Source organism: Priapulus caudatus, unplaced genomic scaffold (assembly GCF_000485595.1).
Source record: "Priapulus caudatus unplaced genomic scaffold, Priapulus_caudatus-5.0.1 Scaffold361, whole genome shotgun sequence".
NCBI lineage: Eukaryota > Metazoa > Priapulida > Priapulimorpha > Priapulimorphida > Priapulidae > Priapulus > Priapulus caudatus.
Window position 1 is genome coordinate 112,270 of NW_014577422.1, and position 17,262 is coordinate 129,531.

Consider the following 17,262-nt stretch of genomic DNA (forward strand, 5'->3'; position numbering starts at 1 on the left):
TCTCCGTCCTACACCTCCTCTCTGTCCATCCTTCTACACCTCTCTTTCTGCCCAGCCTTTTACCACCTCTCTCTCCTCATCCTCCTCTCTCCTCCCGCCTTGGCCTACATCCCTCCTCTGTCCTTACATCCTCTCTCTCCTACTCCTCTCTCTCCTACATCCCTCTCTCTCTCCGTCTCTTCACCATCCCTCTCTGTCCTCACCCCTCTCTCTCTCCATCCTTCTACCCCCCTCCTCTCTCGTCCATACTTCCTCACCGTTCCTTTCATCGTCCCATCCTTCGTACACCTGGCCTCTCTCTTGCATCTCCTACCACCCTCCTCTCTCGTCCATCCTTCCTCACCCCTCTCTCTCGTCCTATCCTTCTACCAGCCCTCTCTCTCGTCGTCCAAGCCTTCCTACCACACTTTGCGTGAGTGCGTGCGTGTGCACGTACACGTGCGTGCATGCGTGCGTGCGTGCGTGTGCACGACAACGTGCGTACATGCGTGCGTGCGTGCGTGCGCACGTACACGTGCGTGCATGCGTGCGTGCGTGCGTGTGCACGTACATGTGCGTGCATGCGTGAGTGCGTGCGTGCGTGCGTGTGCACGTACACGTGCGTGCATGAGTGTGTGCGTGCGTGCGCACGTACACGTGCGTGCGTGCGTACGTACACGTGCGTGCGTGTGAACTTACACGTGCGTGCATGCGTGCGTGCGTCCGTGTGTGTGCACGTGCGTGCGTGCGTGTGTGCGCGCGTGTGCAGGTACACGTTCGTTCGTTCGTGCGTGCGTGCGCAGGTACACGTGTGCATGTGTGCGTGCGTGCGTACGTGCGTGTGTGTGCAGGTACACAATCTACGTGCACATGCATGCACGCACGCACGCACGTGCGTGCGTGCCTGCGTGCGTGTGCACGTACACGTGCGTGCATGCGTGCGTGTGTGCGTGCGTGCGTGCGTGTGAACTTACACGTGCGTGCGTGCGTGCGTGTGCACGTACGTGCATGCGTGCGTGCGTGCGTGCATGTGTGTGTGCGTGCGTGTGCACGTACACGTGCGTGCGTGCATCGCTATTACATGACATGACATACTAAACATGAAACATCGCTATTACGTCAGTATCGTTGAACAACTCTGATTGGCTGATGAATTGTACAATCCGGCGACTAAATTACCGACCCGGACACACTAGGCGATTTTATCGGGCGACTGAAATGATCGCCCGATAATATCGAAACGTTTTGATCTATGCGATTAATTCGGGCGACTAAATCGGGCGACTAAATCGGGCGACTAAATCGCCGGCGAATGACTGGACACACTAGGCGATTTCACAGGCGATTTAGTCGCCCGATAAAATCGCCTAGTGTGTCCGGCCCTTTAGGGTTAGGGTTAGGGAGTAGGCGTAGGCGACATACTCGCCGACACCTCGGGTACTACATATACGACAACGACCCCTTCAGCCCCAGTACTGGCTCCTCCACCGCGCAGCCCACGTTATAACATAGGTTCATGAGGCAATGCAAGTAGTGGTTGATACTAGCCGCGGACACGCACTTACACGAAGTTCTGTAGTTTTGTGCGGTGCGCACACGTGAGGTATGCGTGAGCGTGGTACGGACACGGGCTATCCCTACGAGCGTGCTACGACAACGCCGTGATATCTTGCGCGTGCGAGAGAGAGATTCCAATCGGAGTCAGTCAGTTGCCACGCTTGCTGCTACGCGTTGCAATCTTCCTGGTGGAAATTATATACTAATTAAGCCCGGCGCACACGTGGCGATTTTTATTGACAGTACCGTCGACTCGACAACAAATATCAAATATGTTTGATATTCCAGCGACGAGTTTCTGGCGTCAAAATCGGTGACGCCGTGCAGCGCACACGTTGCGATTTCTCGGCGATTTTGTTGCTGGCAACAGAATCGCCGGTACTGTCGATAAAAATCGCTACGTGTGCGCCGGGCTTTAGAGACACTAAATTATTTGTACATAACGGAATGCTTGTATCGCGGATTGTGCTATGCAACTTAATTTTTATACAGTATACATGGTAATATCAATAGCAGCCAACTCGTTAAAGTTACACAGCTGTATCTTTATTACTGTACTACCAGTAGGTATAGCAAAGCCTATCATAGATTTTAGATCCGTATTACTAGTATCCTAGATATATGCTCTGAGCGCGAACGCGGTGGCAGGAGGGCGCACTTGATTCGGTTGCCAGAGAGTTTATCAGAAGAATACTTGGCTACAGTACACGTCAGTTGAGCGCTGTCGCTCTGCGGCACTTGTTTATGTAAGGGAATCTATTCTACTGCTCGCCGTTTCTTGCCGTTTACGCGTGTCGGTGTAGACTTCACATGTAGGTGAACGTAGAGTGTAGGTGGGTATATCGTACACAATTGACGTCGATCGTTGATTGCATTATTTAGGCGGTGCCATGCTATCCCCACAGCTAACCACAGCTGCCAAGCACATCTAATTGCTGGTGGAGGTAGAGGTCGTCGCTGTTATAGAAGGAACACTGACATTAGAGCTGTGGTTAATGTGAGGGTGGCATTGATACGCGCTTGCTTAGGTGCGTCCGTTGGTGCAATGTGATCATCATTCAAAGAGATTCAGTATTATGAACAGCTGTGTGAATGAAATAATGACAGAGTTTCCGACATTTCCGAGTCGGAACCTCTGCAGTGTAAAGTATGTTTGTTACTAGTGATAGTCATCGTTACTAGATTACTCGGATTTGAATCGTAGAATCGAAATAGTGCTAACAAGCAGATGAATGATTTGCATATCAACAGTCAGGCGAGTGTGCGGGTAGATAGATGAATACTCCCTGAATACTGTAGGAGTGCGTCTCTGTGCTTTTTGGTGTGTTCACCTCTTACTGCAAATGCATATGTCATATATCTACACTAACACGTTTAGTTATATATATATCAGGAGCGTATAATGACAAATATATTTGTCATTATACGCTCCTGATATATATATATATATATATATATATATATATATATTATATCTACAGGTTCAGTGTTTATATATATCGTATGTCTGGAGTCCGAGTCTTTATATATTATATATTTGCACTAATAGTGTTTATATATTGTATATCTACACAAATGGTGTTTATATATACATTATATCAAGAGTACATAATGGGAGAGGTGACTACATGATTAGGTACATAGCCTATGATCTCGTATCGGTATGTGTGCGTTGTTATACAAAATAAATAAATATATATATATATCCGTCATTTTATTAGCAGTTGTCTATTTCTCATATAAAAATCCGACCTATGTGGAATTTTCACTTGACCAGTGAGAGGCAAACATGCTTGGAAAACCCTTATTGGTTCTTGTTGTCTAATGTCTACCCACACTGTAAACGGTGCATAGGCCTGACCTAATCCAATTATTTCACGATTTCAAATTGGTCTATCAAGACGGATAACTGCGATGAATGCCAAAACTTCTATTGAATCGAATCTTGAAAGAAACGTCCCTAGATGGACCCAGTAGTATTCGCCAGGAACAAGAAATCTGGAACATGTATTTCAAAAAGAAAACCGGTTTTCAAAAGTGGAATCATAGCTTTTATTACAAAATACTAGTAGCTACAACTGCCACGATATTAGGCATGTTTCCTCTCCATACTTCAAACAGACCCTTATCATCGGCATCATCATTGCCATCATCATCAATGACACACATCTTATTTACACACGTTTCCTTAAATATGGGAGCGGTTCTTGTGTCAATAACAAAAAGCCAGCAAGCACAGTCACGCGGCTGGCAAAACAACGAAGCCACATGCACGCGAATATGACGTCACCCCTACATGCACGTGTGAATGACGTCTCATCTGCACGCGCGTGACGTCACAACATCTACGCATCAACCACAGACGTCGTAACGTCTGCGAGTTTTCCTGGAGCGCACGTATAAAAACAGCGACGCGTTCTCTCTCTCTGCTGCTCGCTACTCGACCCTACTGGTTCCTCTACATGCTAACAGCTTAGCCTCGCTCGCCTTCCTCTCTCTCTCTCCCACCTCAGTTGGAAGCCATGTCCCGGATTCCTCGCCACCTCCCGGTGCGTAACCGTGACGACGCACGCAGCGTGGAGACCTGTGTGAGTCGTCACGGCGGGGCGGGATCTCGTGGGAGCCCTCAGCGATTATCGATACGGCTTGTTGTAATAATACGTCTCGCGCGTGGCGATCGGTGACCGTGCTTAGGGAACCTGCTACATGAGCAAGCTACCACGCACGGCAAGAGCAGCCGCAGCAGCGTAAAGAAAGCCACCTCGTCGCTGACAGGTAGAGTAAACGTATACATACTTACCGTATTTCGTGGCTTACGGGACTCGGTTTATTCACAACCCGGTGGAGTCCTATAAGCTTAAGGCCGGGGTAGTTTATATTTTACTCATATTTACTAGCTCATTAACTCATTATTATAGTTGTTTTTTGTTTAGCTATGGTTCAGTATATTATACACCTCAGCAGAAGAGCCTACAGTGTATACAAACCAATGGAGGGAGTGAGGTAAGCTTAAAAAATAAAGCTTAAAATAGTCTTCGAGGGATAAAAGATGGCAAAAACAAGAGTGCAGCCTTATTGCCTAATTGATGGTAAACACATACCTGGTAGTGGGGAGGAGAATTATGCAGTAAGAGTTCTCCTTTAGATAATTACCTTCTAAGTTTGGGGGTCCGTCTAGTGCATTGAGCGTTTTATAAGCCGAGAAATACGATATGTATACATGGTTATCTCTACATCAGTAGGTAGAGTAATAACTTATAATTAGTACAGGCTAGCAGAAAACCTGTCACCTGACTCGACTCCTATTCTCATCACACAACAACAGACTTCTCCCAAACTAGAAGAAATCCATCAACCGGTAACATCCCAGCGACTGCGGCGTTCCCTTTCCAAATAAAAATAACCGAGAACAACAGAAGCGAAGAACTGCCTTGAGCCTAGACTCCTCACTCGAATCTTCCCTCCCTCCATACATATATACAGCTAAAGGTAGATGATGAGGTCCCGATTATTGACCTGATACAGCATCTATTAGATTGGCATCTAGATGCAAACATGACCGTATTTTACTATTGAATTCGTATTTACTATCAGCGAATTCGAACTGACTATGTCTGCAACCACATTTGATGTGACTGCATCCATACTTACTATGAGTATAAAGACCTCTAATCCTTGAGAAAAAGTAAAGCGAAAACGCTTTAACAGCGTGGAAGTCTCATTCGTTCACATAGTGGACTTGACAACGGCACGATAGACCGCTAGACACACACCAACATGCAAGCATTTCTTTGACTGAAATCTGGCGTGCGTTTCACCGGCAAAAAAAACCCTCACGCTGTGCCTAGATAGATCGACAGCTACGTGGGATCAAGCTAAGTATGCTGCCCACACTGCATGGGTGCAAGCGGTTATAGTCCGACCACGCACGTGAGAGGCTACACTAAGCTACATGATGTCCAACACCTCCATACAACAACATCGTACTGGCTAGAAAACCGGCGCGCACGTACCCCGTTAAAAAAGCGAATATCAAAAGTGAAACAACCGCCAACGCCGCAAAAAGGCATAAAGCGCATCGACGGTTTTTGTTCTAAACCACGGCATTAAAAGTTGTAGGCAACATTGATGGTGTCAGCGACCATCAAGTCAGGCCAGGTTATGCAAGCGTGACGTTCTCTCTTATTAAATCATCTAGCGCTGTAAACAGTGATTTAGAAGTGACATTTTCATGTCTGTCTGTGCCAGTCAAAAGTCACCAATGCATTTCGGCCCTACTTTAACAACCTGCTCAGTTTTTAATATGGCATTTCTTTACCACCCTTTTTAATACAGTAGTTCCTTAACCCCCCATTTTAAAAAGGCATCTCTTCAATAACCTTTTTAATAGGACATTTCTTTAACACCTTTTTTAAATATATCATTTCTTGTTACAGCTCTTTTTAATATGACAATTCTTTAATACAGCACTGCATTAATACCCCCTTTGATACTGCATTTGTTTAAACGAGCCTTACTTACAGCTAAATGCAGAAAGTTTGCAGACAGAGAGAGAGAGAGATAGCAAGAGGAGAAAGAAACTGACACGTCTGACACTTTTGCGTACGGTGCAGGATGGGACGAGGCGCGTCTCTCCACTGTGCACCACCACTGCCATGTAACAAGGCCCTCTCGCCGCTGCGTCGTCGCCTACATGCACCACCGGTCTACACGTGCAGTGTCTGCTGATGTCACGCCATCTTGTTCGCTATGGTGTTGTGAAGGGAAGCCAACTGTGACGTCCACCGCTCCAGCGTCGTGTACTGTGCTGCCCCCTGGCGGGTCTTCTCGAGCTCTAGCACCTGGTTGACTTGATCGATGCGACCTTGGATCGTACTGCGGAGCGGTGAAGGTCAGTGGGTTAGACATGCGGGGCGGGCGCTCCTACCATGTTACCTCCACTCTCCACGCTATTACCATTATCACTTTAATAACTTGTTAGTGTATGTATGTATATACATATATCTATATATATATATATATGTGACTTCAAGCAATAGTAGGCCTACCTATTAACTAATGTACTTCACTCAAATAATTTAATGTACTAAACTACTAATTTAGTAAAAGCAAAATGAAGTATCGCTTTATAAGTGGTGTAACGTGCACTGTTTTCCACATTATTTTTTTATCGAAGATAAACTCATACTTACTTGTCTAATATACAGGAAACAAGCAGGTTTTCTACTTCTATTACATCTATGTTTAACTCCTGCAAATATTTAACGAAAGCTTAACATTAAAACAGCATTCAGAGAATAGACCCAACGCACTCAAACACATCTTGTGACTAGCACAAAGTTTAGCTGAGAAAAATGAAAACAAATTGTGCAAAATCTGCATAAACCTGATGACATACTCGACCAACCTTAGGTGTGTTATCGGAAACATCATAAATTGTTATGACATTGTAACTATGTAAACATAAAATGTCATATCTTTTGACACTTTACACCCCTGACAAAAGTTATGACAATTTTGACCCATGACACTCGTACCTATTTTTGATGTTTCTGACAACGATCCCCTGTACTATGTGTGAGTGTAATAACCTGTAGTAATTTCAATGTACCATACATATAAGGACAGACAAAACACATCTGCTAACAGCGACAGCAAAGTAGCACGCACTAGTACATCATGTTGTTTCTGTTTCTATTGGCTGTACATATGCTTTCACGTTCATACGCACCTTTGAAATGAAGGGTATGTGGATCCTAGTATATGGTTTGATCAACTTTATTAACACCTGAGTTCGGATGTTGCGCAATAGGTCTGCAAGAAAGCCACCACATGTTGAAATGTTGCCAAGGCAATGCAAATATTGACCTAGTATAAAGCTAACTAGCCTAGATTAAGCACAGATAAACATACAGACAGATTGATAGCCAAATAGTCTGATAGATAGATAGATGGATTGACAGACGGATAGATGGACAGACAGACAGATAGATAGACAGACAGACACACAGACAAACAGATAAATAGATAGAAATATAGATAGACAGACAGACAGACAGACAGATAGAGAGAGATGGAGTGGATAGAAAGAAAAAATCTCATAAAACATTCTTTTCTTCAAACAAACAGCGATGTTCTAGAAGGACATGACCAAGCATTAGTATTTACATCACATTAACTGATGACACCCCTGTCAGACGCTTACCTTCAATATGCTCTCTGATGAATGGGTCATCCATTATGTTTCTCCTATTCATTTTCAATATCTTCTCAAATTCGTTAATATCATTATTCTGGTAGGCACTGTGATAAATGCAAGACATACAAATTTTATTAAATTTGCTGAAAAAAGGTTGACAATGACAGTGTAGATTAATTAGCAGTACATAAAAGGAAACAAACAACTACGTAAACACACGTGTCAAAGTAACTGACTCTGGGCGGACATGGGTTACTAAATGTATAAAACAAGTTTTCCACTGTCACAATCAAACATCAGACATTTGTTGTCTTACAGTCTTAACATGCGATTACACAGAGTATACGAGATCTCAGCCAGGCTATTTCTGCCTATTCGAGGCAGTAAAAATGCAGTCACCTACCAGCAGAGGGGACACTGGGCATGACAACTGTGGGACACCAGCATGACACTGGCGTGAAAACTGGGAGACACATTGGTGACACTGGCACAACAACTCGGTGACACATGGGGGACACCGGCGTGACAACTGGGTGACACCGCCATGACAACTGGGTGACACCGCCATGACAACTGGGTGCCACCTGGGTGACAACGGCATGCTCACCTAACGAGATTTGTCATTGCAAGGATCTCCGGATCGTTCTTGTACGGTTTCGCCTCCTGTGAGTCGAACGGATTGATTCCCGACTTCATCAGCATGTTAGCTAGCACTAGATACTTCAGACAGGTTGTCCTCCTGCACACAACATTACACACATTAGAAAACCATTAGTTTAAGTTGAAATAATTGTTCCACATGTGTTGCTCCAGTAAATTTCGCGCACTCACGTGTACCATGTACAATTACGGAGACAGAGAGACAATATACGTGCAGTTTGTTAATTTGTCAGTAAGCTACAAAATGTCTGTTTAGTTGCCACTATGCCACACAATCTAGTCATTCTCTCCAAGCCCACTCATTAGTGAATATTCATGATACATTATGCTGCATTTAACATGACAAAATATACAGTATTTTTCTTTTTCACAAGTTTAAAACGTTTTGATAAAACTACACGGCATCAACCCGTGACTTGCGTCACCGCACCTCGACCATCATATCAGACCTGATCCACATGTAGCACTCTATCAACATTGAGATTACTAGAATCACGTGAACGTCGATGGGAAAGTACCGCTCACCTAGGGCTTCCCGATTCGTCGTAGTTCTTAAATGCCTCAAAGAAGTCTGTGTGTGCATTCTCGTATTCACACTCACGCAGGTGCATCTTCCCTCCGCACTCTGAAAGTCACACGACAACATAGGCATAAACAACTACAAGCTGTATATAAAGGTCACTCTAGCAACTACCTATCTTTGACCTTAATAGACAGGTGGTGGCTCTATGAAGGTAGTTTCGCTGTATAACTGCCACTCACAGGGGAAATCCAAGTGGCTTTGTAAACAGGTGACTGCTCAAACATGTCAAAAGAGATAATTTCAGTGTATGACTACCACTCAAGAGAAATTTCAAAAGTGATGATTATAGCCAGGTGTCTGTTCTACAGAGGTGGCTTCACAGTATAACTGCCAGTCAGGAAGAATTCCTATTGTCTTTCAAAGACAGATGTCAGTTCTAAAGACGTCACCATTTTTGCAGGTTTGAGTGCATATTTTCGCTGCTTCCAGACAAGGCTGATGTCTTATATAGCCAAATTCTTTCCCGATCTAACACAAACTAGTGCCTACCACAGATGTGCTGCCATCGCGCACAATACAATAATCCTATTGATGACATTACCCCTAGCAAGAATACGCATGCCGACTAACACAGTAGTGACATTACCAAATCTAGGCATGTGCTTGCATGTTTGCGCGTGCGTACATTTGTGCTTTCGTGTGTGCAAGCGTGCGTGTGTGCATGCGTTTTTGAGTGCCCGCGCATGTACGTGCGTACTTGCATGCATTCTTGTTTGTGTGTGCAAGCGTGGCTGGGTGCATGTGAGCGTCTGTGGTGTGTGGGAGATTCACGTTCACACCTACCCCTGATCACGCCCATGATGAGTGGATGTGGTATGGCAGACTTGATGTGTAGCGACTGCTCATACAGAGTTTTCAACTTCTTGTTATTCTTCTGAGCAGTGTACATTTGAATTTCTAGTGCATAGATTTCTAGCAGCTGCGTTCCTTTCTTCAAATCATCCTCGCCATCCACCGTCTGCAAACACAAATGCAGTCGAAATTAGCAAATATGTAATTAACTCAAATTCTGCGTGTACATATTGAAGTAACATCAAGAGCTAATAAACACCTTAAGGTAATTGTAATAAGGTGTTTATTAGCTCTTGGTAACATGTATATAACAAGGTATCATGATTAACTCCTACACATTTCTTGCGACGTGTGACACAGCAAATACTATCACAATACTCAGCAGCATTATCAATCCGCACTTATATCAATTAACATGTCCACGCTGAATAATCTGCGATCTAGATTGATGCTGGTTTAGCAAACAGTTTCGTATGCATGACTTGACAAGTTTTACGTACTATAACAACAACCTTCTGGTTAGCCCATCAATAATTAAAGCCGCACAATGCGCATCCAAACGCTAATTTCTCCAGTACTAGACTAGCAAATACTTCGTGTCATGCATAATCACACTACCTTATGACAAAATAAACTCTAGTTGCTCCCATTTCACTGCGCGTTTGCTTAAAACCCACAAGAAAGAGGTGAGAAAACTGGCATTCTGGCGTAAACGCCGACTGTTTGCCAAACAATTTAGCCTCGAAGTGGTGAGGTGACATCACATGTTTTTATCTTTGCTACACCCGTACCGCTGTACCGCAGCACCGCTGCACGGTTGCTTGGGGAAACTGTCAACAACATCGGAGAATTTGAACAACATTGGAGGTATTTTCAAATACCTTTTATAAGACAACGCGCAGTGAAATGGGAGAAACTAGAGTTTATTTTGTCATAACGTAGTGTGATTATGCATGACACGAAGTATTTGCTAGTCTAGTACTGGAGAAATTAGCGTTTGGATGCGCATTGTGTGGCTTTAACGAATCCGTATGGATTTACTTAGAGTGACCATGAGAAAATCACAGCATAATTTACTCGCGAGACTCCCACGTCTATCACGTAATCAGAGACCACATAGGACAGAGAGCCAAATCTTACAATACAAAGTGTGCTATGGATGTGATTGTTGTAAACATAAGAACGTTTTCATCGTTCTCACGACGTGGCATACCTGACACGACTGATGCAGCTGCTTGAGGATTTTTGCTAGCTTGTTGAATTCTTCTCGATCAAAGTACAGCTTGCCTAGTTTTGTGTTCGTCTTAAACCACAACCTGTCGTTTTTAGCATCTCTCAGAGCGTCTAGAGTAGTCTCGTAAAACTCCTGCAGCAGCTCCATCTGTGGGCGAAAAATGTTATAATAATAATGTAAATAAAGACATTATGCATCAGTCACATCACATAGCTTGATACAATGTAAACACATAACCTTTAACATACATTTTCAGCTACTTTGATCAATTATAATAACATTTTATCATATAACTATTTACTTTTTTTACATTTGTCATACAATCATTAGTTATCACTCAATGTACAGAATATCAATATAATCAATTTTAACCTTCAAACTTACAAATGCGTCGACTTCACAGTTAAAGGAATAATAGGTCCATTGATTATGCAATGTTGGCGAATGATAGAGTAACTGGCACCTTGTGTAGTTAATAAGTACATTACCTTATAGCCAAATGCGTATTAGTTTGTCCAATATCACTGCTGGTTACTAAGAAATGTCTAATTGAAATCCGCAATCCAAAAATCAGTTGTTTACAGTTTCAAACTGCTGCCGGCAAAGCGGGTGTGATACAGATTTATAGTGCACCGGACATTTTCGCACGATTTCGTAAACATGGACGCTCGTGATAAGGAACTTTTTGTCAGGGCTGTCCACGTGCGTCCGTGATTAGTACGTGTGTTTTACTCTATTTCCATGTTTAGTCCTTGGCCGTGGTTACACCGCTGACACCTCCGTTTCATCTGGCGTCCAAAACATACAGGCCGCACAAATGTTTAGATCATCGCTTGACTCCTGGATGACATTTACGGCACGTAAATGATACGTTGATACATATCAACAACCGATTTCAAGTCGTGTTTGTAATGTAACCAGCAGTGATATTGGACAAACTAATACGCGTTTGGCTATAATGTAATGTACTTATTAACTACACAAGGTGCCAGTTACTCTAGCATTCATCAACATTGCATAATCAATGGACCTATTATTCCGCACTACACAGCACACAACACACGCACGCACGCACGCACGCACGCACGCACGCACGCACGCACGCACGCACGCACGCACGCACGCACGCACGCACGCACGCACTCACTACATAACTGTATACCACACACAACAATAACTTCTACTATGAGAGATGAAAACTTACATTTTTTGATGTCGATATGTAGTCTAGGATCGAATTGATGGATTTCTCAGAGTAGTTTCGCGTGACGGCGGACTTGATGTAAGTGAGCAATTGTTTGTACCTAGTCATCATCTCCTCATAATTGCTCTGCAAGATAACAGAGCACGTTCGTCGTACACTGAATGCGTTAAAGCATCGAGCGCCTAACACCAACGATGATAGATCCATAACCAGAATGTCTATCTTCTCCACGACTCTGTGACCTCTGTGACATGACAAGATTTTATGGCGAGTCCCATGAAAGGAAAAGCAAGTCAGATGTGTAATGTTTCCAACCAGAGAGTTCAAATGTCTCATAGCTTTTAACTGATAAAAATTTCAGGAGGAACACTTGGGCTCGCGGTGATGACTAAGCAAACCTCACTGTTCAACCAAGCCTGCTGTAGGAAGGGCTATACAATATACACGCGTACAGTGATTAAATTCGCTGCGGCAGGGCCGATTTGTATATCTGGCTCTGGCTTCTGAATGTATAATCTATTCACTGACATATTTAAAATAGATAAACATTACCTAACATATCTGTAGTTACTCTGACTACTGACTCACACTATAACTTTAATTTGCTAGCTATAATCCCACTATTCGAGCTATCGTCATTGAATGCCATCGATTATAACAGTGCTATAATAAATTAAAATATTTCATGACTTTTCTGTCGAATTTACTCACCAATTTAAAATTGATCTTTATCATTTGCTTTAATGCCTTGAACCCCCATTCACCTTTATCCTCCTCAAGTTGTAAAACCTATCAAATAAACAATGATCACACATGGACAACAAAACCGAGTAATTTAAATACAAAGCCCGAAATTCAATATCATGGTAGAATAGAATCTAATTATGCAAGTGTCAGCAAGCATGTGAGGAGAGTTAAATAACTGTAGGGTCCTCTAGTCTACACGTCACCATGTCCATCAAAGACTAAAAACATTTGCAACAAACACCTTACATACATAACCTTATCAGCAGAATTAATTTGTTAAATAAATTTATCTCCACCTAAGCTATAACATGCATATATATATCTGGCTATATTGATCTAACTAATTTCAAAACTTACCTTTTGGAAACTAGTCAGAGCTGCCTTATGATCATCTTCTTTTAGTGCTTTAGAGTTGTAGTATTGGTTTTCCAAATCGACATCTGGCTCAGAATTGCTATCTTCCGAGTATTCCTGTGATATAAGAATGTCAACGTTTTTAACATTTTACAAATCTGTTATCTCACTGAATAACACTTAAATGAAATCTCACTATTAGACTGGGTCCATAGATGATAAAAGAAGATGGAACATTAAGGTAAAGTTTTGAAATTTGAAAGGACATGATGCATATATATTCTTACATAGTATCAAAAAGTGGTTTGAGATGAGTGTGTGGAACAAGGTATGTCACACTCTAGCTCATCCAATAAAAAATGTGTTATTTTGATGTCAATAAAATCAATAATCAAATTTGTTATTTTTTTGACTTAGTTTCCAACATCAGCACATTAACCAATCAGATACCCTTACTGTATGTTGTGATGTGAGAGAAATCACATTAAACTTAACAGAATACAGATATTATATCTTCCACTAATGAAGCATATATATATATATAATTTACATCACTTGCCTAAGATAATTTGCTGTTAGAACACACAGTGGCAAGATCTTGTGATTTATAAACCATACTAACCCGAACTTACTGAATGATTCATGGTCTAAGCTATGCATTCAACTCACCAGAAATGTATGTATGTAGTACTATGTTATTGAGCTTTCGACTGCAGGCAATGGCATGCAGGGTGGCATTAATTTGATGGTCAATGCATCACAGTTCAAAATTTATTGTGGTCTGTTAGTCTGAAACTACCAGGTTTACACATAGATGAGGAGAATGCAGTAGCAACTACTCTGGTGGACTACCTGACTGTCAGTGTCAGTTTTTGCCTAACACGGTTGAATAAAATCACAATTTAAATTCGATACATCTTCTATATGGAATAATTTCACATTTCCTTTTCCTGCAAGTTTTTTAAAATAAATTAAATGTCAACTATCAAATATACTTAAAACTAGTATTCATTATCCAATACGTTGATCAATAGCATAGACGTTGGCCATGATATAACATAGATGGACTCTACTTGTTTCTGCAAAACTAACGGAATGTCAATATTATGAAACACCAAAATTGCTCATTGACACTGACTACCACCAGATTACAAAATCCAGTTGTCTATTATGACTACCAGGCAAAGAGGCTTAATTTCGCACACTGCAGTACAGCATGTTATTACTAGGGAATGTTGACATACGAGTATTACTTTTAAAACATACAAATAACTAATATTATTGTTAGCTAAATAAGCAAGCTTATTATTAGTCTACATATTAGTATTGATAGCATGTTTTCATGCCAGTAATAAAGCTGTGGATGAAGCGCAACGAAGCATAACGATAAGCACAAACGTCAAATACAGTGTACGTATGTATCAGATGGCTAGAGTCATATGCAAAATATTCAACCAAATACTAGAATCGGGAATCTACCCCAAAATCTGGGCTAGAAGCACAATAACACCCATCTTTAAATCTGGTGACCCAAACCTTCCTGATAATTACCGAGCAATCTCCATTACAAGTTGTCTCGGAAAACTGTTCAACTCCCTACTCAATAAACGTATCACTAATTATCTACTATCAAACAACATAATCTCAAAGTATCAAAGGTCGCAGAACCTCCGACAACCTCCTGATAATAAAAACACTGGTAGATAAATTCGTAAAAGTGAACAGGTCTACCCTATTCTCGTGCTTTGTCGACATAAAAAACGCCTTTTATAAGATATGGCATAAAGGCCTCTTTCTTAAACTAAAAGCATATACGCATAGAGGGCAATATTCTAGATGTGATAACTAACATGTATTCGAAGACGGAGGCAAGCATAAAAAGCAATGGCAGATTAACCGAATCCTTCCCTTGTCAAGCTGGAGTCCGTCAGGTGACATACTAAGCCCAATACTATTTAATATGTTCGTAAATGACATCCCGAACTCCCTTAAAAATTGGGTATATCCTAAAATTATGTCAGAACCAATCAAATGTCTCATGTATGCTGATGACCTCGTACTATTCAGCGAGACTGAAACGGGCCTCCAGAATTCCCCTAACAACTTAAAACTGTATTGCGACACCTGGAAACTAGAGCTTAATCATAGCAAAAGTGAGATTGTCACCTTTAGCAACAGCCACTTAAACGTTCACAAATATAAATTCAAATACGGCTCCACCACTCTAAACTCTAGACCGCACTACAAATACCTAGGGTTCCACCTATACCACAATGGTAACTCAAAATTTGGCGCAGAAGAACTTAGAAAAAAGGCACTAAAAGCAATGCAGTCTAAGACACTCTATCTTTAACTACGAAACTCCGGTCAAAACGTACATTACGCTGTTCCACTCTGTGATATCCCCCATAACCCTACATGCCTGTGAAATTTGGGGTCCAGACCATTATCTCCAAAATTATCAAATCGGAATCAGATACTCATGCCCAATCAAATATACAAACCCTGTTCAGCCTATAGAACCGCTTCCCATTTGAAACGATTCTGAACAAATTTTCCAAATGGGTATTGGGAGTCGGAACTAAAACTTCCAACATAGCCGCCAAAGCTGAGCTAGGAATGTTCCCCTTATTACACAATATAGTTCTTCAAGTGGCAAAATTATGGCACCATGCAAAATTCACAAGTCCTAACCCCCTCCTGAAGGAATCCCCTTCTCAATTCTACAACGACATTCCGGAAGGCAGTACTAAGACTTTCACAAATTGGTCAAAAATAGCAACATACTTATTTAGAACTTATGACAAAAAACACAATCTGGTGTGCAATTCCAATCAAAACTACATGAAACCACACTCAACATGAAGAGAAACTTGCAACAAAAATATACCACCATATTCTTTAACGACCTGAATATGACAATAGAAAAAAAGGAGGGTTAAACAAACTAAGATTTTATAGACAACTTAAAACAAAATATGAACCTGAACCATACCTATTAAATTCATATTCCAATCAAGCAAGAAGAGCATTAACCAAACTAAAGCGATCACAACCTAATGATTGAACAAGGCCGTCACCAATCCATCCCTGCTAATCTTAGATTCTGTTCCCAATGCAATAACGGGTCAATAATGATGAACTCCACCTACTCTATGACTGCACTGCCACCAACCACATCAGAAAAAAGATAGAAGACAAATTTATACACTTTACATTCCTAGGCAAATCATCCATAAAATGGTTATTCATCACAAATCATGTAGCCGATCTCGTCGAACTCTCAAAGTTTATCAAATATTCATTCAAGCTACGACAAGATCCAACCAAAACATAAAGGGTGAGATATACAAATAATAAATTAAATCAGACCACATATCCCAAGCTAAAATTTAAAATACAGAGAGGTTTAGACCAACAGTCTGGCTTTACTAGTCCTACATCTGAACTCAGGGCGCCTGCAGTTTCCGATACCAAACGTTACTATCTGCGGCAACCGATACCACGCGATACTTACCGCGATATTCTACCAGAGCTCTGAGTCTACTCACATGAATCTTGTTCGGTGTAGTTTAAGAGTTTGCATTTTATTACAGTAGTTTGAAGTGTTGTTTTTTGGTTAGAAATGAACGTTAAATTATGTTAAATAAAAATATATATTATCATGTATTATGATGTAACATTGTGTCATGCAGTCATGTCAAGGTTTAAGTAGACACATCGTTTCTCTCGTTTTTATTACTATTAGCCTAGGAACTTGTTTTATTGTAGTTTGTAGCCTATTTCAGTATTTGTCTGTATGATCTGCGATTATCCGTGCAATAAACTCTATTTGAATTTTTCGTCTTTTCCAATGATGCATGAATGATGAAAGCGTATTCTTATTATTAGACTGGAACCGTATCCCTTTGACTTGCTAAACCTCAAGAGTAAAATGACAGGGTGCCCATCTA

The 17,262-nt window shown here is 41.6% G+C and overlaps 1 protein-coding gene across 1 annotated transcript in view; it reads right to left on the bottom strand.

Annotated features, from left to right (window-relative positions):
* Positions 1-3,563: 3,563 nt before the first annotated feature.
* The window catches only part of LOC106809528 (COP9 signalosome complex subunit 2), a 15,895-nt gene continuing 2,196 nt past the window's right edge, over positions 3,564-17,262 (bottom strand). The window contains exons 2-12 of the mRNA XM_014812623.1: positions 13,313-13,426; positions 12,920-12,997; positions 12,209-12,334; positions 10,984-11,151; positions 9,762-9,936; positions 8,921-9,020; positions 8,343-8,474; positions 7,742-7,839; positions 7,268-7,350; positions 6,729-6,787; positions 3,564-6,411 (exon numbers count right to left, since the gene is read on the bottom strand). Coding sequence (XP_014668109.1) covers positions 6,267-6,411; positions 6,729-6,787; positions 7,268-7,350; positions 7,742-7,839; positions 8,343-8,474; positions 8,921-9,020; positions 9,762-9,936; positions 10,984-11,151; positions 12,209-12,334; positions 12,920-12,997; positions 13,313-13,426 — 1,278 coding nt within the window. The 3' untranslated portion in view covers positions 3,564-6,266. The remainder of the gene's footprint in view (positions 6,412-6,728; positions 6,788-7,267; positions 7,351-7,741; positions 7,840-8,342; positions 8,475-8,920; positions 9,021-9,761; positions 9,937-10,983; positions 11,152-12,208; positions 12,335-12,919; positions 12,998-13,312; positions 13,427-17,262) is intronic.